Genomic DNA, 20,638 nt, shown 5'->3' on the forward strand with positions numbered 1-20,638 from the left:
CTGTATTATTAGAGACGGGATCACTGTTCCTCAGGCTGGGACAGGAGATCACACACTGTATTATTAGAGACGGGATCACTGTTCCTCAGGCTGGGACAGGAGATCACACACTGGGCTGCAGCTCTAATGCGCTTCCTCCTCCAGTAGGACTGGAAGCTGCTCCAATTCTGGCAGGTGGGGGAATTCTGGAATTAGAATTGTTATTTTAGGTAAGAATGTTTGTCTAATCCCTGAGTATTTCTCACAGTGCATCTCTGTTTCTGTTTCTTTCTGCTGGTAGTAGGATCACAGCCTGAACTGTATGTGTCCAGTTTCTATAGCCAGACTGTGGTCACTGATTCTGTATTTTGTATCTCTACCCTGATCATTTACTCAGCTAGTGTGTATTATCTTTTTGGGGTCCTGTAGCAATCAAATTTGTGTTATATTTGAATGTCCCTGTGGGTAAGGTAGTGTTGTCTGGCTTGTGCATCGTTGCTTGTTTAATGTATTTGTGAAGATTCCTTCTCCTCTCAAACTGTTGTGGTTTGTATATTGGAGCCTCTGCAGCTAGGCAAATGGGTCTGGGTCTCACAGCACACAGCGCTGACCACAACACACCCTGGTACAGGACACAGCTCTGACCGCAACACACCCTTGTACAGCACACAACTCTGACCACAACACACCTCCGGACAGCACACAGCACTGATCACAACACACCCTTGTACAGCACACAACTCTGACCACAACACACCTCTGGACAGCACACAGCTCTGACCACAACACACCCTTGTACAGCACACAACTCTGACCACAACACACCCCTGACAGCACACAGCTCTGACCACAACACACCCCGGTACAGCACACTGCTCTGACCTGACCACAACACACCCCTGACAGCATACAGCACTGAACACAACACACCCTGGTACAGCACACTGCTCTGACCACAACACACCCCTGACAGCACACAGCTCTGACCACAACACACCCCTGACAGCACACTGCTCTGAACACAACACACCCCGTTACAACACACAGCACTGACCACAACACACCCCGTTACAACACACAGCACTGACCACAACACACCCCAGTACAGCACACAGCACTGACCTAAAAAAAACCCAGCATAGTTGAAGGGAAGATTTTTCTGAAGATCCATCCATCCACACAAACACACACCCGTACACACAAACACACCGACACACAGGAGCTCAAACACACGAATAGACAAACACATACCCGCACACAAAAACACGTCTGAACACACACAGACAAAGACACAGGAGACAAACACACCTGCACACAAACACTTGTACAAACACACCCGCACACATATGTATGCACCACACACACAAAAACATGCTCACAAAGACACACCTGCACACAGGCCCACAAACGAAAGCACACACGCACAAAAACACATACATGCACCACACACACAGAGACAATGCAGAGACAACATTTAACTCAGGAGCTTGTGTTTGCACAATGGGGAGGTGAGACTGTGAATAAGACAAAATGACAACAGAGCTCCTCCTTTCTTTCACTGTTGCTTTTACTGCCTGGTGAGAGAGGAGATTACTGTGTGTGCAGGAAGGACGAGGAGGACTAGAAAGAGCAGGCATTGTTTGTATTGATGTATGATTCTGTATTTTGAAGAGGTCTGTGAGAGGGTCAGGGTGTCTGAAGAGCAGATGAATAATAATAACAATTGAACAGGTCTTACAGCCATTAGCTGTGGTTCAGTAGTGGAGGCGGCAGGTCTGCACATTGCTCTTCAGAGCCCCTGTGCCTAGCAGGGAACCAGCAGGCTGCACTGGAAGATGTTGGGGTCCCAGTGAGTGTCGGGGGTCAGAGGAGAGGAGAAGGAAGATCTATGCTTCATTCTGCAGGGGTGCAGATGGCTGGGCTCTGTTCCAGGAGGTGGTGAATTGGTGGGCGGTTTCTCTCCCTTCCTTAATTTTCCCAACGTCACTAGAAGGGAGGTGCCTGGGCAGCCTGTGCCCATGTGTAGCCCGATCCTGCCATGTGCAGTCCAGGAGCTCCGACCTGCTGACGCGCCGACAAGCCAGGCTTGTGTCTCTCTGCTGGAGCGATGGAGCCCTCTGACAGCCCTGCTATGTAAGTCATCTCACAGAAGGCAGGACGCCCTGCTCCTCCATGATCTGCTCTACTAATCCACTCTCTAAGCAAGTCTGAATATTCTTTATCCATTGCCTTTATAACTCGCTCCCTAATTCCTAGATGACAAATTACTAACATACAGTGTATATATAAAGACTAACTTGTGCTAACTACAAACAGTTTAAATGAAAGGGGCTTTTTTTTCCATCTATCACTGCTAAAGCTGTTTGAAAACAGGGATTAAAACCCAAAATTCTGATGAAAGCACTTCAGCTGCTCTGCCCTGGAGGAATCGTAGCTGTGTAGGTACACTGAGCTGTACGGATTCTCCCTGCCTTGTGCTGCAGTCCGGGTGGATCTCAGTCAGGATCAGCGCAGGCTGTGGACACGAGCAGAGGGACACCGAGGGTTTTGTACTGGCTATCCCAGGGAACAGTGTCACACCCTCACCAGGTCTCCTTAGGAAAGTGACCAGACAGGCAACGAAGTTTGTTTGGACTGTCAATTCATTGTGTTTTTACTAATCAACCAGGAAAAAATCAGCTTTGACTTTTTGAAGGTTTCAAACTTTGATTTTATTATGGCCTATTTTTTCTCCCTATCTTTAAATACTTCTTTTTTAATAACAAACCACGTTGACAGCAATCCTTGTTTGTGGCTCTTAGAGGACACAGGCAGGCAGGATGTGTTGTGAGCAGGTTCGTCGTACACAATTGCTATAGATTGTAAAAATGTAGCAGTGTGTTTCTCTTTTTTTATATTTTCAAGTGACTTTTCTATGCCTCAGTAAGCTCTGAGCTCTAACAGTTTCAAAAGAAAATGTGAATAACAAGAGCTGTGGTTGTGGTTATGACAGTGAAATCATAGTGTGGTTATGATATGATAATGTCGCTCAGCTATTAGACCTCGTCTATAGAGAATTCACAGTAATGAGGAACCAGACGAGCCCTTGAATTACTTGACACTTGGGGTGAACTCCCCTGATAACACTGACTTTCACTTCACTCAGGATATTAGGATACCCTAGAACCCCCAGAGTCAATTCTCTCAACAGAAGGCAGTGTGTGGTTGAGGGTTCCTAATATTTTGGCCGGTGGGTGTAGGTCACTTAGCTGAAAGAAGAATATAGAGCTGTTCGTGAGGAGGACCATGGTGTGTAGATGTGTAAATTTGTCACAAATCAAAAAAATGTTTTGGAAGACCTCGTCTTTTTCTCTCCACAGACTGGATTTGACAGAACTCTGTGCTGATTTCAGAAGCCTGCATTACTGGCTGATACCTGCGGTAGGTTTGTGCTCAGGCTGGGGCAGTTAAGGACTTGAGCCAACCCCTTTGTCGTCAATCATGGGCTTGAGTTGTTACTAAGCTGAGTAAATTGTTACAGTAGCGGGACTTGGCCCAAACTTGTACGCGTTGGCCAAGATGTCACCTCTGTAATCTAGTGACGGGCAGAACTAATACCTTCAATTAATCAAAGCTGAAAAACAATATTGCAGGCAGTCCTAAGATCTTACTGTAGTTCATATTTGAACATGCCTTGTGCTTGTTTAGCAACACAGTAAAGCCTCTGTATTTGTGAGGCTTAGGTACCTCGAAGTCTCATCGAAAGCCGATTTCACAAATGCGTGGCTTAATACCTTATAGGGTATGGTTCCGCAGCTTGCAAAACAAGCACTAACATAGTATTGTGTTTGTTCTGTAACTATTTCAGAAATAGTATTCAGTGGTAGTATTTTTAAAGAAAATGAATACTGTACATTATATGAATACAGTGTTTTCCTCTGTAATTCAACTTATTGCTTGTGCAAACAAATAAATTAGATCACTGTTATGATATTTTAGCTGAGCCTGTATTAGACCCTGTGTTTTTCCATTCTTACTGCAGCTCACTTCCTTTACTGGCCCCTGTACATCTTGGTCTTGTTATTGCTGTTGTAAAAGCAGCTCTGCTGTACTGTAGTAACGATCATCAGAGCACGGTCGGACCAGACAGGCAGGAAGAGAGTGCAGGGCTGCGCCTGCTGTGCAGCTGGAGACTTCCTGCATGCAGGGGCTGGCCGTGGCGGCTGGAGGTGGGGGCGTGAAGGGAGAGGCCTCCCAGCAGGGTCACTCTCCTGCTGCTGGCTGGAGGTGGGGGCGTGAAGGGAGAGGCCTCCCAGCAGGGTCACTCTCCTGCTGCTGGCTGGAGGTGGGGATCAGCACACCTGACTCTAAGGATTGTTCTCTCCCATCCTGGGTGACCATGAGTTTATGTCACGTATTAGACCTGCTAGATTAGCTAGATTAAACAATACATTTTTATATTTTAAAATTAAATTTAGATAAAGGTATACATTTTTAGCTAGCAGCCATATCACCCTGCACGTAAAACCGAGGTCCTGACTCTCTGTGGTCATTAAAGATCCCAGGGTGCTTCTCGAAAAGAGTAGGGGTGTCCTGGCCAAAGTTCCCAGTGGCCCTTACCAATCATGGCCTTCTAATAATCCCCATCTATGAACTGGCTTCATTACTCTGCTCTCCTCCCCACTGTCGCATCATCCAGGTGGGGCTACACACTGGTGGTGGTGGAGGGGATCCCCAATACCTGTAAAGTGCTTTGAGTTAAAGTGTAAGCAATTATTATAATTATGATTAAGATGCAACTTTCATTCTAGGTTCTCATAACACTGATTTTGTCGTTCCTGAAAAGACGTCAGAGGCACCACAGAGTGGATGAGCTGGTTCCTCTGGACCGCAGGTTCGGGATGCTTGTGTAAGTCTGACTGGTTTTACACTGTTTCTCTCTTTAAAAAGATTAAAATCCTGTCCAGGTCTATTTCCACTTAGATACAATTAATATACCTATTGCGGTGCAGTGAGGTGAACCAAGATGGTGTTGTCATTGCATCTCAATGAGATCTGGACACAGTTGAATGGAAGTGAATTGGACACAGGAATGAAGACAGTTAACTCGTCAGCTGCAAACTATTTCAGACCACAAACCCACACCTTTGCAGCTGCACCCCAGTTGCACCTGTGATGACAGTGGTCCCCCAGAGTGAGATGAGTGGGTCACTGGCAGCAGGTTGCTGTTCCGGCTGGAGTGGGGGATGGGGGTGGCACTGAGGCTGGAGGAGCTAAATCAGACACCGGGGAGGAGATGGGAATAAACCTACAGGACCTCCTCCATGAGCTTCACCCTCCTGGACTCTCCTGGATCATTTAAACACTAAGTGTTCAGTGGGTCTGATGGGACATGTGGCCTCTCATTCTTATCTTTCTATAGAAACGTATATCCTTCAACCGTTAATTAAATAATTAATAATTTTGTCATTATTCTCTATTTAATGAGTACATTAAGAGTGAGCACTCGTTTACAGTAGTGATCTGGTGCGAGTCCAGTGTCTTCACCAGAGCCATGCTGACTCAGGTTAGTCAAGATTTCCCCGTGATGCAAGAGCAGCAGCCCAGGATCTCCTCATGCTGTGCTTGAATTGTCCCCCATGTGCGGCTCTGGCCGGCGGACAGACCCATCCGGCTGCTGAGTACCCACAGCAACCGCTGGACCTTCGCAGCCGCCTTCGGAGCCATAGCCAACGTGGTGCTGGAGAGGATGCTGCGGTCCGGCGAGTACTCTTGCCTGCCCTTCCTCGTGCCCGCCTGGGCCAAGGGTAAGGCCTGCGCAGTGGGCACAGCAGGGACCTCTGTGTTTTACTGCAGCTCTGTAACTAATGACTCTGTTTAACCAGTTAGTGGCTCATGGGCAGAGCGGTGGCTCTGTGGCTCAGGATCTGCTCCTGTTGCTGGAAGGTTGCCGGTTCAAATCCTCCAGCCGGCAGAGGAATCCTACTCCGTTGGGCCCCTGACCGAGGCCCTAAACCCCAACTGCTCCAGGAGCGCTCTGACCCCAGGCTCTCTCCCTGTCTGTGTGTCTCATGGAGAGCGAAAAGACAAACTCCTAATGCAAGAAATTGTAAAGGGTTAATAAAGTGATGTTATGATGTTATTTAGTCCAGATTCACATGAACAGAAGCCACTGCAGGCAAGAGTGGTCAAACACCTCCTCTTGTCTGTTACCTCTTCCTGCCAAAACAAGACTGTGCAAATGTGGAGCTAATTTTTAAACCGTCCCTAAAGACTTATTCTTATAATCTGTTTTTTTATCAAGTTAAAATGGAATTTGTGTTTGGTACTTCTTCATTAGAATGTATGCTTTTGAACCTCTTTAAATCCTTTGGAATTTTTGTGTTGAAAGATGCTACATCAAATCAAAGTATTAATTTCATTTCCTTCCCAGTGATTGTGCAGTTCCTGCTGGCCCTGGAGGTGGCGCTGGTGCACTACCCCATCTTCATCTGCCTCACCACGGACCACAAGATCGTGGGCTCCCTCCTGGGCTTCTTCTACACGCTGTCTTGGTGAGACCCTCTTCCTGCTGGGCGTGCTGCTGACACCTGCACAGAGGCCCAGTGGGATTGTAACGAGCACCAGCCACAGTTACACTAGAGCTGTCCAGTTGCACCACAGAGCTCAAGTATCAGCCTTCTGCCTTAGCATCTGCTTCCTGCTTCTGACAGTGGGCAAGGCCTAGCCCCCAACTGGGCTGCTGCTGTGCTTGTGTCTGCTCCTCGTTGTGCTTGGAGTTGTGCCGCAGTCCTTCTGTGCTCAGGCTGGTTGCATTCAAAAGCAGTGCATGCTACTGGCATATCTCCTCATTAGGTACCATGATGTAGATAATCACTTTGCCTTTCCATTTCTGTGCCCCTTAACCAGCGGCACCCTGTGGCATGTTGGTTCCTTATTTGAAAATTAAATTAAGATGTTATACAACATATATGTGGGGTTCCCCTCAACGTTTTTATCTGTAATTGAACTAGATGGTGATAAATTCATAGGAATATAAATTTGGTTATAGAAAGCTAATGCTCCAGAAACATTTATGACCTCAATTACTAAATAATTAATTTATTGCTAAGCCAAAGGAATTCTGGGACGAACAGCAGCAGCATGGTTTTGATCTAGTTTACATACTGTGTTCCCCCACAGGCATTGTAATTTCATTCTGCTGCCATTTTACTTGATTCCTTGTCTTCTGCACTATGTGTTTGTCACACACACAGTCATTGCAACACACAAGGGTTTGGTAACTGTAGCTGTTTCTTCACTGCAGGTTTGTCTATCAAGTGAAGAGGACCGTGGATACAAACATGGCGATTGTGAGTCAATCTGTTTAAATCTTGTGACAATAGAAAGGATTTGGGATCATCAATAGCTAAGCAACAGGAAAAGAATGAGGTCAGTCAGTTGCAGTATGATTTCACTGGCCATGTTTTAAACAGTCTGGAAAACATGCTGGACCCTCAGTAACCAAGACTAGGGACTCCTGCAGGTTAACCCCATCAGACAAGCTCTTCTGGTTTGCTATGAAGACCAGCACTGAATGGACTCTGCTCTCTCTCAGATTGTCAGGGATGTGTATCCCCGTGCGACACCAATTCCAGCCATGTTATGCACCATGTTCCTCATCCTGCGCTTTCTTGTGAATTTCATCCAGCTAATGGACAGACGCTGGAGTCTGTTCCAATGCAAGGAGGTAATGAAAGTAATGTTTCATGTGTCTGAATTTGTATGGGCTCTCCTGTTTTTATTCATTTATTTTGTATGCATTTGATTTGGGCAAAGATGAACACCTTAAACGTGTCTTTGTGTTTCAGGATCAAGAGCTTTTTGTCTCTGTCCATCACATTAAGTACGTGAAGCGCCTCTTGAAGCCCAGCAGCCCACAGTGAGTGCGGTGTACTTTCTACTTAAACATCTGAGCACAGTGTATAGGATCACATCCAGAACAAGGCTTTATAGCATTGTGGGGGGAACTGCTCTGTGTAGGACAGATTCTGATATTGTTCTGCAGCCCTGAGGAGAAGGATCCTTATTGAATTCAATATTCTTGTTCATGTCAGCATGAAGTGTAGCATGGAGATGCAGTGGTAAGAACTGTTGCCTTGAAGTGGTGCTCCAGTTTGCACCAACAGTCCAAAACCATCCTGGTAGGTGAATTGGCTTCTGGGAAAAGTGGTCCCAGTGCTAGTGTGGTCATGTCTGTGTCTGTGTGTGCCCTGTGATGGACTGGCGTCCCGTCCAGGGTGTACCCTGCCATGTGCCCATTGCTTGCCAGGACAGACTCCAGCTTCTCCAACTGTGGATAAAGGATTTAGAAAATGGATGGATACCAGCAGGAACTCTGCAAAAGAACATAGTCACGTATTTGAAGTTTTCATTTGGTTCAATAAGGTTACAGTTTGTCGTAATTTCACGTTTGGGTGCTGCCTCTACATCATGAACACATTTCACACTGAGGCAGAGCTCTGAGTGCCGCCTCTCTGCTCCGAAACCCCTGCAGAGTTGCCAAGTCCTGGTTCCAGCGCAACATTTATGACTGGGATCCCTTCTTCCGCTTCCCAGCCCGGATGATAATAATGGTTGTTCTGGGTTTGAATGTCATCTACACTGTGAGTAAGAGAGTGTCAATCATATAACATAAGAACAGAAGTAAAAATGCCTTGGTTTTCTGTGCCTTGGCCTTGTTACCCTTAATGCAATTAGTATTTAAGTTTGGTTTATCTGACTAAATCTCAACTTTGGCCAGGTGCTATGCTCTTTTTGTATCCTGCTGGAGCCCTTAGTTGTGATGTGTCAACACTCAACAAGCTACAAAATATTCACAAAAAACAACTATGTCAAATTCTTGTCTGATTTATTTGTTATTTGAAGCATCTTAAACCAGAGTAACGTTGTTGTTCTTTGTCCTTTTTGCAGTTTGTTTTCATAAACCTGCAAATCATATTCAGGTTTCCTCTGATTAAAGACCTACTGTTATTAAAAGGTACGTTGGCAATCATTTCAATCATCACCATTTCTGAGAGCAGTTTGCATTTCTTTCTTGCTGTGCACCTTTGGCCATTATGAAAAGTGAAAGAAAAAAGTTTCAGCTGTTGAGCATTCTTCAGGTGATGCCTGATCCCAAGAAGAAAACTCATCAGCCAAAACAACATCTTTCTGCTTTCACATCTTTCTACTTCCTGCTTGTCACTGTGGAAGTAACCTCTGCATGTCAGTGGTATGTTACTCCCATCTCTCCTTCAATCCATTACCTGGCTGGTTCCCATCCAAAACATAGGAATCACAATACTGCAATTAAACCCACCTGCCAATCCTAAATTATACAGAAATCTCTTTCCAATTGCTCAAGGCCTCTTGCTTCTGTCTAGAACAATATCATGATCAGAACAGGCAATGGAGCCATTGAGAAACTCCTCATCTTCCTGTGTGATCAGCAGCTCTGATCCACAGCTTCTGGTAAAAGGGGTGTCCCTGAGAGAGGAGATTAGTGTTTGTATTGGCAAAAACATATAGCTTTCATATTATTGTACATGGCCAGCAGCCATAACACCCTGCAACTCTCAACTGGCAGCCCACTGAAGCTCAGCAGGGTTGAGCCTCGTCGGTACCTGGATGAGAGACCTCCTGGGAAGCTATGGTTGCTGCTGGAAGTGGTGTTAGTGGGGCCAGCAGGGGGCGCCAACCCTGCGGTCTCTGTGGGTCCTAATGCCCCGGTATACTGGCGGGGACACTATACTGTAGTGGGCGCCGCCGTCTTTCAGTTGAGACATTAAACTGAGGTCCTGACTCTCAGTGGTCATTAAAGATCCCTGGGTATTTCTCGAAAAGAGTAGGGAGTTATCCCAGTGTCCGGACCAAATTGCCCCCCTCTGCCTTTACTGTGGCCTCCAAATCCTCCCCATGTATGATTGGCTTGCACTGGCGTCCCATCCAGGGTGTACCCTGCCTTGCGCTCGTTGCTTGCCGAGTAGGCTCCGGCTTCCTGCAACACCGTGTGGTGTAAAAGTGGTTTGGCAAATCACATGACATTATTGTACATAGAACTTATGAGGTTAGAGCAAGCAATACCAGTAATGCACGGTATAATACTATTTTAAAGGTTATTGGTAAATTAATGCCAGTAATATGATATTCTTAAGAACTGTTTGGCTGCTTAATGGTTAAAATTTGGTCAGAATCTAGACTAGGCGTGTAGAGGGTGATCTTGTGGTCTGTGCAAGGCTTTGAGCTAAACTCAGTTTCAGCTCAAAGGGGACAAACACCTGTTTTGTGGAATCTTTCTTTTGCTTACAAAAAGAATGTGCAATGTTTCTGAGCAGAAAAATGTTGGAATTTGTATTCTGTACTGTATAGTCTTTAGTTAAATACAGTATATATTATGTTTGCCCACATCCAAAACACAGCACAAAAGTTGTTCAAGGCTTCATATAGTGTATAAAAGTACTCAGAAGTACTTATGTTCCTGAGCAGAGTGGGAGAATATACACATATTTCTCTTTCTGCTCTCTAAGGGCAGAGTAAAATAAACTCATTCCATTGCATTGTGATTTCTGGCATCCCTACAGGACAAACACATTCAATTTTTGCAACTGTCATGGCTGGTCTTGTATCGATTGCTCATATCTTCCATATCCTGGCGCATTACAGGTGAGCGGCTGTTTTCCATTCATGCCCACATGTGGATAAGGATTGCTGTGACAGGGATGGTGGCAAAATATTACCTTGTAGTAAGAAATGTTGTTTTGAGCCTTTGCTCATTGACCGCTGTATGTATAAAGTTCTTGTGTATGCATTTTATTAATACACAAGACCTCAGTGAAATACACCTTAGTGCAAGGCCTCAATATACACAGAAAGAGAGAATGGAGGAGGACAGAGGTTTATTGATAACACAAGCGCTATCGCGTCTCATGTGGGGGCCCAGCTGGGGATTGTGGGAATGTGTTCCACTGACTCACTGTTTCTCGCTGAAATGCCACCCATGCGCTGACACTCCTGTCCTTCGTTCAGGACACAGATGAAGAGGCTGTTTAAGGGGGATCGGACAGGTCTGCCACACTCAGTCCCTCCTTCAGACACTGCCATGGTAAGCTGCTGGTATCTTGGTGAAGACTGCTGTGTGACCATGATGGCACACAACCAGCCACTGACAATCCTGATTGTGACATTAATGTGGGTGGTGGTGCTTTGAAAGGTATTGCTCCCAGTTCTGGTTTCTTTTTTGTAACTGCAGTGATCTTGCTGTCTGTCCAGTGCAAAAACTCACTGTGTGCTGAAGGGGTGGAGCTTTTGTTTTTCAGGCAAAAAGCATCACCTACATGGGAGTTCAGATTGCATTCCTGTTTGTAGGTAAGTCAGTGAGTCCTGGGAGACCAAGAGCACAGCAGAATTATACTTCATGGACTTTTAAAAAACAGAGTTAAAGTTATAAAGGAATAAGTAAAGGTTTATTACATGCTGAAAAGAGAATATACCCAACATTTTGGCTGTAGAGCCTTCTTGGGGTGTCTGACTCCACAGCTGAAACATTGTGTTTCTTTTCTTCTCTTTTCAGCATGGAATAAACCTTTACTTGTTCCTTTGCAACCTATGCATGCTACTGTACCTACTTGAGTTAAAGTTATGGATACAAATGGAGCAGCTAAGATATGTATGAAATTAATTGTTTTTGTGGGTAGAGACACAGTGGGGCAGATAGAGAACAGGGACAGTTTTGTGCTCATCTCATATCCTGATTAGTTGAAGAAATTATTTGCTTTGTCCTCTCAGTTCCTCAAGTATTAGTTATTTAAGACACACTGAATCGATTAATAAGTACTGTTTTGCCGTTTCTGCCTAGGTCAGAATGTGCTCAGTTACATCCTCTTCATTGCTGCCATCATCTTTGATATACATATAGTCCAGCCTTTGAAGGATGGAGGAGTGGAGGAGATTGTGATTCTCTGTGGAAATATAGTGTAAGTGTTACTGTCCTTGGTGTTTCATTTAGGCTAAGATTCCCATGTCTTAATCTGACTCTTAACTACTCAAGGATAATTGCTTCTCCTAATTCTTCTTTGGTGTGTTGTTCAGGACAAAACCAGTATAATCCTTTGAGATGGTGGTTTGTCTCTGTGGGGATCTCTCCTGGTGGTGTTGTGACAGCCCTGAATCAGTCTATAAGTTTTTGGTGAAATACCAAATTTAGCCAATAGAGCATCCTCACTGTACACATTGGATATATCCCCATCCATTGCTGAGAACACCTCCAGGGCCTTTCCTGTAAGCAAAGGAACAAGGTGACAGGCCCGCTCCTCTTCTGAGCACTGCCAAGTTCTAGCCATGCTTTTGCATCTCAACAGATAGTTCTCAGTGTCCTCCCCAGCCTGGTACGGTGGCATTTTTAGCTCCTTTCTATATATACTGTAAGAGCCGCTGTTCTGGTTCCCCAATGATTCCTTTCCATGGGATCTGCCGGGAAATGTCCAGTTGCTCTGGCTCCACGTAACCGATGAGGAGCTGGAGTCTCTGGCTTGGTCCAGTATCACTGGCTGCGTCTGCTGCAGGTGCAAGAGCTACACTGATGACCTTAAGTCACGCAGGACTTAGAAACCCCTCATCTCGCTTTTGCTGTCCAGTCAAAAAGTCTTGGAACAACAATACCCGTTTCATTTCCTCCGTCTGCTCCTACAGTCTTGGTCACATCTGAAGGCGTGTGTCTGCCTCCTCATTTGGGTTCCTTTGATACACCTGATTCATCTGTTTCCCAGATCTCCATCTCCAGCTTTGTTGATCTGGCAGTCCAGGTCTCCCTCTTTGGGAACAAGGTCCTCTGCAGCTTGCAATCCCACCGCTGACACCATAAATGTCACAGTCTCGTCCTTCAATAGTTAAGAAGTGCAGATCGGACAGAGCAATATTGATCACACAAGCACAATTGCATAGAAGCGCAAAGGTGTTCATTGTGAGGAGCTGTTTCCACATACAGAAAAACACCGTGAGAAAGACAAATTAGCCCAAAGGGAAAAACACAAAACTAGAGTTGAAAGAATCTGTACATTGATTACTTTGAAAAATAGGTGTGTGTCCTATTCAGCACTACTCCACAAACTTCCTCCTATCTTGCTCTTAGCGCAGTTGAGCTCGGTGAAGTTGCCCCCCGCCTACAGACAGCGCAAACGATGAAACCCACACAATTGGTTAGTGCTACGTTTGTGCGGGTTTGTGCCAATGAAAGTAGCGTTTGATCTGCATTCGTTTCCAAGATATAGCGCCTCATTTTTTCGGGGTCATGATGTCACTCAGCCCTCTTACAACATCGTAGAGAAACCAAACTGGTTTCATTCTTTAGTTCTGCATTTGTGCCGTTGAAAGTAACTTTTCAGCTCCTTTCGTTCCCGAGATATAGGCACAAACGTAGCACTATCGAGCAAGGTGGGTTTTATCCTTTGTGTTGTCTGTAAGGAGACCAACTTCCCAGAGCTTCCAGAGGAGCTGTTTTTGTAGTTGACACTCCTCCCGCTAGAAGGTTCCACTACAAAGCAAAAAAGAATTAGACAAATTAATTATCACAATTCTGATATAAAGCTTTCTGTGGTAAACACACAATTTAACAATGGATATAGTATTGACAAAAATAAAATGCTTTTAATCCTTCTATGTATGCAATTGTTTTTATGAAAATACTACCCCCACATAATGGTATCTTCTCACACGTCAAACACGTTGCCAAGGTTTGGGTCCTACAGGTTGTGGGAGAAAGCATTTAGTCCGTGAGAAACAAAACAAGGCGTTTATTAGAAACACCTGAGTTAACCAAAATTAGGCAGTTAAATTGGTGTTTCATTTCACCTAGATAACAAAGGAAACGTATTTGGTTTGAGTTAATATTTAGTTTAGGCAATACTTGAATGACCTTATTTTGCTCTGTGTGTGCACCCAGAAAGCAAGCAAGCAAAGCTATCCGCTTGATTCCAGACTAAATAAAATGTGTTTGTTGTTCATCGCCTTTGTTTAGACAGCGAACTGTTTGCTTGTGTGTGTGTGTGTGTGTGTGTGTGTGTGTGTGTGCGCGTGCGTGCGTGTGTGTACGTGTGTGTACGTGTGTACGTACCTGTGGATCCCTCACAATTCCTTGGTGATCTGGAAACGGAGTCTCCAGTTGCAATGACAAAGAAAAGAAATAATCTTATTTTGATTTCTATGAACATTTAATATCTATATTTTGCACTTTATTTTTCATGTCAATTTCACTTGGCTGAGAGCTGAGATTTGGTAATTAGGCTCATCTCACCATTGAAGTCATGATTAACATGCTTCACTGTTTGCTTTTCTCTGTACAGGACTAACGTTGTTCCTTTCCTGGTGGTCTACTTCGCTCAGAGAGTCATAGTGAGGGTTTTCTTCCTGCAAGACCGACTGACCCCAGCTGACAGGCACAAACCTCTTGCTTTAAAAAATCTGTGAGTAAAGCAAAGGTGGGACTTTATTTTAGCTCTGTGGGTCTCTTGAGTGCTGTGTTTATTTCACACGTGTGTTTTTGCCAATCCTTTGCAAATGTACACTTTCTGAAGAAATACACTGCAACATTTACTCCCTTGCAGAGTTCCTGCACAGAGGCCAGACTGAGGGCACTAGTGAGGCAGAGTCACAACAGAGAACATCACAGCCTGTCCCAGCAGAGCAGTGTCGCCACTCTCTCGATATTTAATCATCCAAGAATCTCTCAGTTAGCTCTGGAAAGCTTTTCAATTTGTGTAAAACATCTGTAGGCTTCTTCCCCGTCCTTCGGATGAGACGTAAAACCGAGGTCCTGACTCTCTGTGGTCATTAAAAATCCCAGGGCGCTTCTCGAAAAGAGTAGGGGTGTAACCCCGGTGTCCTGGCCAAATTTCCCCCCTGGCCTTTACCCCATCATGGCCTCCTAATAATCCCCCTCTATGAATTGGCTACATTACTCTGCTCTCCTCCCCACTGATAGCTGATGTGTGGTGAGCGTTCTGGCGCACTATGGCTGCCGTCGCATCATCCAGGTGGATGCTGCACATTGGTGGTGGTGGAGGGGAGTCCCCATTACCTGTAAAGCGCTTTGAGTGGAGTGTCCAGAAAAGCGCTATATAAGTGTAAGCAATTATTATTAATTATTAATTCCCTGTTTGCAGTTGTTAATTGTACCCAGTACATTGGAATTGATTAAATATTGTATTTTATTATTTTAGCTAAAAGACCTGCCTGCAGTCCCAGCTGTGTTTGGGCTGCTCAGGCTAGTGTGTGATGTATTCTGGTCGTGTCTCCCTCTCTCTGCAGACGGGCCTTTGAGAACGTGTGCTACTTCAGCCTGTTCTACAATGCCATCGTGGGTCTGCTGATGGCTATGAAACGGCTGCTGATCAGCTTGCTCCTGGGCAGCTTCACCGTCAGTCGGATTGACCAGACCCTCATGCCATCAGGGGTGCATGGCCTCTTGGACTCCGGTGAGCTCCCGACCGGACTGGCTCAGCTCTTTTCCGTTCTCTGTGCTTGTGTCAAATTCATGGAATCCCCCCACACCAGTCAGTGTGGAGGAGAGCAGAGTGGTGAAGCCAGTTCAGAGGTGGGGATTATTAGGAGGCCATGATTGGTAAAGGACAGAGGAAATTTGGGCAGGACACCAGGGTACACCCCTACTCTTTTTGAGAAATACCCTGGGAGTTTTAATGCCCACCGAGAGTCAGGACCTCTACTGACCCCACTAATAACTCTTCCAGCAGCAACCTTAGTTTTTGCCAGGAGGTCTCCCATCCAGGTACTGACCAGACTCACACCTGCTGAGCTTCAGTGGGCTGTCAGCTGTGAGTTGCAGGGTGATATGGCCAAATGTCTTAATGATAGGAGATCAGGGTATTCTGCAATGGTGCATGACTCTGGACCTTGACACACAACCAGAAGCTTTTCTAGGTCTTTTTCTATTTCTGGGCCAGAAGAGTCATGCAGTTACTTACCCACTTAAGAGCACCAGTTAGACTGAACCGTTAGACCACTGGTAATAATAAAACTCCATATCATGGCCTTTTAAAGGCCTGCATGATGTGGATACAGTATAGAAAGAAGGTAGTGTGTGTTGTGTTGTGTTGTGTGTGATTACACTGTCCTGTGAACACACTGCCCCCTGAATATTGGGAGGCTGAATACTGCCCCCTGCTGGTTCTTGCACTGTCACCTTACCCACAACTCATTCATGTAGTGAATTTCCCACCATGCAGCCAGGCCTGGGTCTCTCTCAGACGGCAGCGCCACCTGCTGACTGTAACGACACGCTGTTGGCGCTGTGTTTGCAGGATACTGGTCCTGGGTATCTGTGCTGCTGGTTGATTCCAGTCACACCAACCCCACAGCTCTGAGCTTCTGCCACTGCCTGCTGGAGGACAGACAGCTCTACCCTCTCCGCGAGGACTCAGCGCACTGGTCCTCCACAGACAGACTGCGGAAAGCCGCAGGTGTGCAGCCCTCCCTCTCTGTCTGTCTCTTGTCCTTGTCCTGTCCTTTCCCCCTCCCAGCCTTCTCCTCTTCCCTCTCATGGTCTGTGGCTCCAGCCTTCTCCTCTTCCCTCTCATGGTCTGTGGCTCCCTCCCTCCCTTCCAAATTCAGATGCTAATTCACTGGGCTTTATTGGTATGACTGCTGAATTAATTACAGTGTTGTGAAAACAGGTTCAATTAACACACCATTTACATGTACAATTCAAACACAATTTATAAGGAGGCCATGATTGGTAAGTGCCAAGGGGAAATTCTACTCTTTTCGAGAAACACCCTGGGATTTTTAATGATCACAGAGAGTCAGCACCTTGGTTTTAAGTCTCATCCGAAGGACGGTTCCTGTTTACAGTATAGTGTCCCCGTCACTATACTGGGGCATTAGGACCCACACAGACTACAGGGTGAGCCCCCCCTGCTGGCCCCACTAACACCTCTTCCAGCAGCAACCTTAGTTTTTCCCCGGAGGTCTCCCAACCAGGTACTGACCAGGCTCACACCTTCTTAGCTTCAGTGGGTTGCCAGTTGTGAGTTGCAGAGTGATATGGCTGCTGGCCTATAGGGCAAAGGAGTGGATTACACTGTCTAATTGTCTAATATTCACAGCTGGATTCTTATGGGGGGTTGATGTTGTAATGGTGGAGAAAGTGCTGTGTGCCTCCTCCTTCAGTGCCAGGTCAAAACTCCCAGGTGAAGTGATTGTCAGTCCAGGGTGTGTGTAGCTGGTTGTGTGTTCCACAGTGGTGTTGTGACTTCCCTGCCTCAAGGGGTCTCTCTCTCTCTCTCTCTCTCAATTCAATTCAATTCAAGGTGCTTTATTAGCATGACCGATAGGTACAATCAGTGTTGCCAAAGCAAATAAAAATAATAAAATTAACATAGAACAAAACAAAAATAGAAGTAAAATAAAATCTACAGACATGTTACAGACATTTACAACAAAGACATATTATATAATATTGACATATACTGTAGGCGGCTGGAGCATTATTGGGAGACGGACTCACTGTTCCTCAGGCTGTGACAGGAGATCACATACTGGGCTGCCAGATCAACTGAGTTCCCTCCTCCCTCTCCCAGTAGGATTGGGACCTGTTGTGGTTTTGGCAGGTGTGGGAACTCTGGGATTAGATTTCTGAATTTCGGGAAGAATGTTTCTCTAATCCCAGAGTATCTGTCACAGTGCAGTAGGAAGTGCACCTCTGTCTCTATTTCTCCCTGCTGGCAGTGGGAGCAGAGCCTGTCCTCTCTGGGCAGCCAGGTCTGCCTGTGTCGCCCAGTTTCTATGGCCAGGTTGTGGTCACTGAGCCTGTACTTCGTCAGGGTCTGTTTCTGTTTGTTATTTTTTATTTTGGTCAAATATTCAGCTAGTGTGTATTGTCTGTTTAAGGTTCTGTAGCATTCCAGTTTATGTTGTGTTTGTGTGTGTGTGTCCCAGTGTGTGAGATATTGCTGTTTGATCTGTGCTGTGATGTGGTTGAGTCTGGGTTGTGGTGCTCTAGCAGTGCTGTCCTGAGGCTGGTTAGTGTTGGTGTGGCTCAGGTCGGTGAGCCTCAGGACCAGCTGGCTCAGGGGGCTCTGTTTTGGGCTCAGCTCTTGGCTCAGCAGGGCTTTGTGGTGGTAGGAATTTTGGTCACTGTTTTTTAGGTGTAGCCAATACTTTAATATTCTTTTCTGTATGTTTATCAATAGTGGGTACTGGCCTAATTCGGCCCTGCACCCGTTGTTAGGAGTTTTTCTCTGCACACGGAGGATGATTCTACAGATCTCCATGTGCAGAGTTTCTGTGGGGTGTTTGTCCCATTGGGTGTAATCCTGGTCTGTGAGGGGACCCCAAACTTCACTGCCGTATAGGGCAATGGGTTGGATTACACTTTCAAATATTTGGAGCCAGATTCTTGTTGGTGGGTTGATGTTGAAGAGCCTCCTTCTTATTGCGTAGAAAGCCCTGAGTGCCTTCTCCCTCAGTGCCTTCACTGCCAGGTCAAAACTCCCGGAAGAGCTGATGGTGAGACCGAGATATGTGTAGCTGGATGTGTGCTCCAATGTGTTGTTGTTCAGTGTGAATTTGTACCTGTTTCCCTGAGGTCTGGCTTTCTTCTGGAAAACCATAACTCTGGTCTTGTCCAGATTGACAGTCAGTGCCCAGGTCTGACAGTACTGCTCCAGCAGTGCCAGGTTCTGCTGCAGCCCCTGTTCTGTGGGCGACAGCAGGACCAGGTCATCTGCGTAGAGCAGGAACTTGATTTATGTGTCGTGTAGTGTAAGACCAGGAGCTGCAGACTGCTCCAACATTCCTGCTAATTCATTGATATAGATATTGAACAGTGTTGGGCTCAGGCTGCAGCCCCGTCTCACCCCGCGGCCTTGGGTGAAGAATTTAGTCCTTTTGTTTCCAATTTTCACTGCACATTTGCTCTCTGAATACATTGATTTAATTATGTCGTACACTTTGCCCCCTATGCCACTTTGGAGTAGTTTATAAAACAATCTCTCATGCCAAATCGAGTCAAATGCTTTTTTGAAATCGACAAAGCAGGCAAAAATTTTTCCTTTGTGTTTTTGGTGGACGTGTTTGTCTATCAGTGTGTGTAGGGTGTAAATGTGATCAGATGTGCGGTGATCTGGCAAGAAGCCAATCTGACTTTTACTCAGGACATTGTGTTCGGTAAGGAAGGCCAGTATTCGTGTATTTAGGATACTGCAGAATACCTTCCCCAGGATACTGTTCACACAGATGCCCCGGTAGTTGTTGGGATCGAGTTTATCTCAACTCTTATAGATGGGCGTGATCAGTCCTTGGTTCCAGGCCTCGGGGAAACATCCGGCTGTCATGATGAGATTGAGGAGTTTGAGCAGGGCTTGTTGCAACTTTGGGCTGCTGTGTCTCAGCATCTCATTTATGACTCCATCATGGCCACAGGCTTTGCGTGGTCTGAGGGCCTGGAGTTTGTCCAGTAGCTCCTGCTCAGTGATTGGGGAGTCTAAGGGGTTTTGGTTGTCTTTGATAGCCAATTCCAAAATTTTGAGTTTTTCATAAATGGTGTTTTGGTCTGATTGATTTGTATTTGGGAGCTTTTCATAGAGATTTTCAAAGTATGTTTGCCAGATTGTTCCATTTTGGATGGCCAATTCTTCTGGTTTTGATTTGTTTAAGTTGTTCCACTTCTCCCAGAAACAATTCTGATTAAGTGACTCCTCAATTTCTGCAAGTTGTTTGTCTATGTATGTGTTTCTTTTCTTTTTCAGCGTGTGTTTGTAAAGTTTTACCATGTCACAGTACCTGAGTCGCAGATCTGTGTTGTGTGGTTGTCTGTGTTTTTCATTTGAGACTTTTCGTAGTGCATTTCTGATGTTTTTGCACTCCGTATCAAACCACTTTTCTTTTGCTTTTGTTTTTTGGTAGTTTTTTGATGTAGTTGTTTTTAGCTTAGATTTTGATGCTAGTTTGTGGAATAGGTGATTTAGTTTTTGTGTGGCCAAGTTTATGCCTAATTTGTTGGTTTGATACGGAGTGTTTAGGAATGTGTCCATCAGTGTCTGAATTTCGTCATGGCCCAGTGCAGTTTGGTATCTGTCTAGGCTGTCTGTGTCCCATCTGTCTCTCTCTCTCCTCTTCTCCTGCTCTGCTTGTCCTGCTCTCCGCCTCCCTCCAGCGGATGCAGCAGTTTGCGCACTGACCTGCCTGTCTTGCAGAGCTGTGTGAGAGTCGCCGGGAGAGCAGGGGCTGCCGTCGGTGGTGGCTCTGCTACACTCTGCTCAGGAATCCCAGCCTGGTGGTCCACCGGAGACGCGGCCCGGCGCCCAACAGCTCTTCTGGCTACTGCTGAAACTCCGGCCCCGTGCCGGGACTGACTGAGGACCTTGTGCCTCCTGGGAGGCTGCTGACACACAACATTAAGGAGCCTTCAATACCTCCCACTGTGGTGCAGCTGTGCTCAGAAGAACTCTGCACTTCCTCCACACTCCCCCCATTGCAGGTCTTCTGAACAGACACTTCTGAGGACAGCAGGTTAACCACTCAGGATAACAGTCAGCTTGCCTTACCTAGAAACCTGACTTGTAAGAAACCTGCAGTAAACATCTTGCAAATGTGTTATACAGGTCATTGTGCAAAGCTTTTATAAATCAGTTATTATTTTCTTAAAGAA

General features: G+C 45.8%; 1 protein-coding gene across 1 annotated transcript; it reads left to right on the forward strand.

Annotated features, from left to right (window-relative positions):
- Positions 1–1,890: 1,890 nt before the first annotated feature.
- LOC138224375 (stimulated by retinoic acid gene 6 protein-like) lies at positions 1,891–20,638 on the forward strand. The gene is made up of 18 exons (XM_069181339.1): positions 1,891–2,112; positions 3,339–3,399; positions 4,770–4,867; positions 5,623–5,765; positions 6,392–6,512; positions 7,265–7,310; positions 7,556–7,687; positions 7,809–7,879; positions 8,495–8,603; positions 8,911–8,977; positions 10,560–10,641; positions 11,005–11,080; positions 11,295–11,343; positions 11,834–11,951; positions 14,316–14,435; positions 15,280–15,446; positions 16,290–16,448; positions 20,184–20,638. The coding sequence occupies exons 1-18, from the start codon at positions 2,087–2,089 to the stop codon at positions 20,315–20,317; spliced, it is 1,779 nt and encodes a 592-aa protein (XP_069037440.1). The 5' UTR covers positions 1,891–2,086; the 3' UTR covers positions 20,318–20,638.

This window comes from Lepisosteus oculatus, chromosome 20 (genome assembly GCF_040954835.1).
Source record: "Lepisosteus oculatus isolate fLepOcu1 chromosome 20, fLepOcu1.hap2, whole genome shotgun sequence".
NCBI classification, from domain to species: Eukaryota; Metazoa; Chordata; class Actinopteri; order Semionotiformes; family Lepisosteidae; genus Lepisosteus; species Lepisosteus oculatus.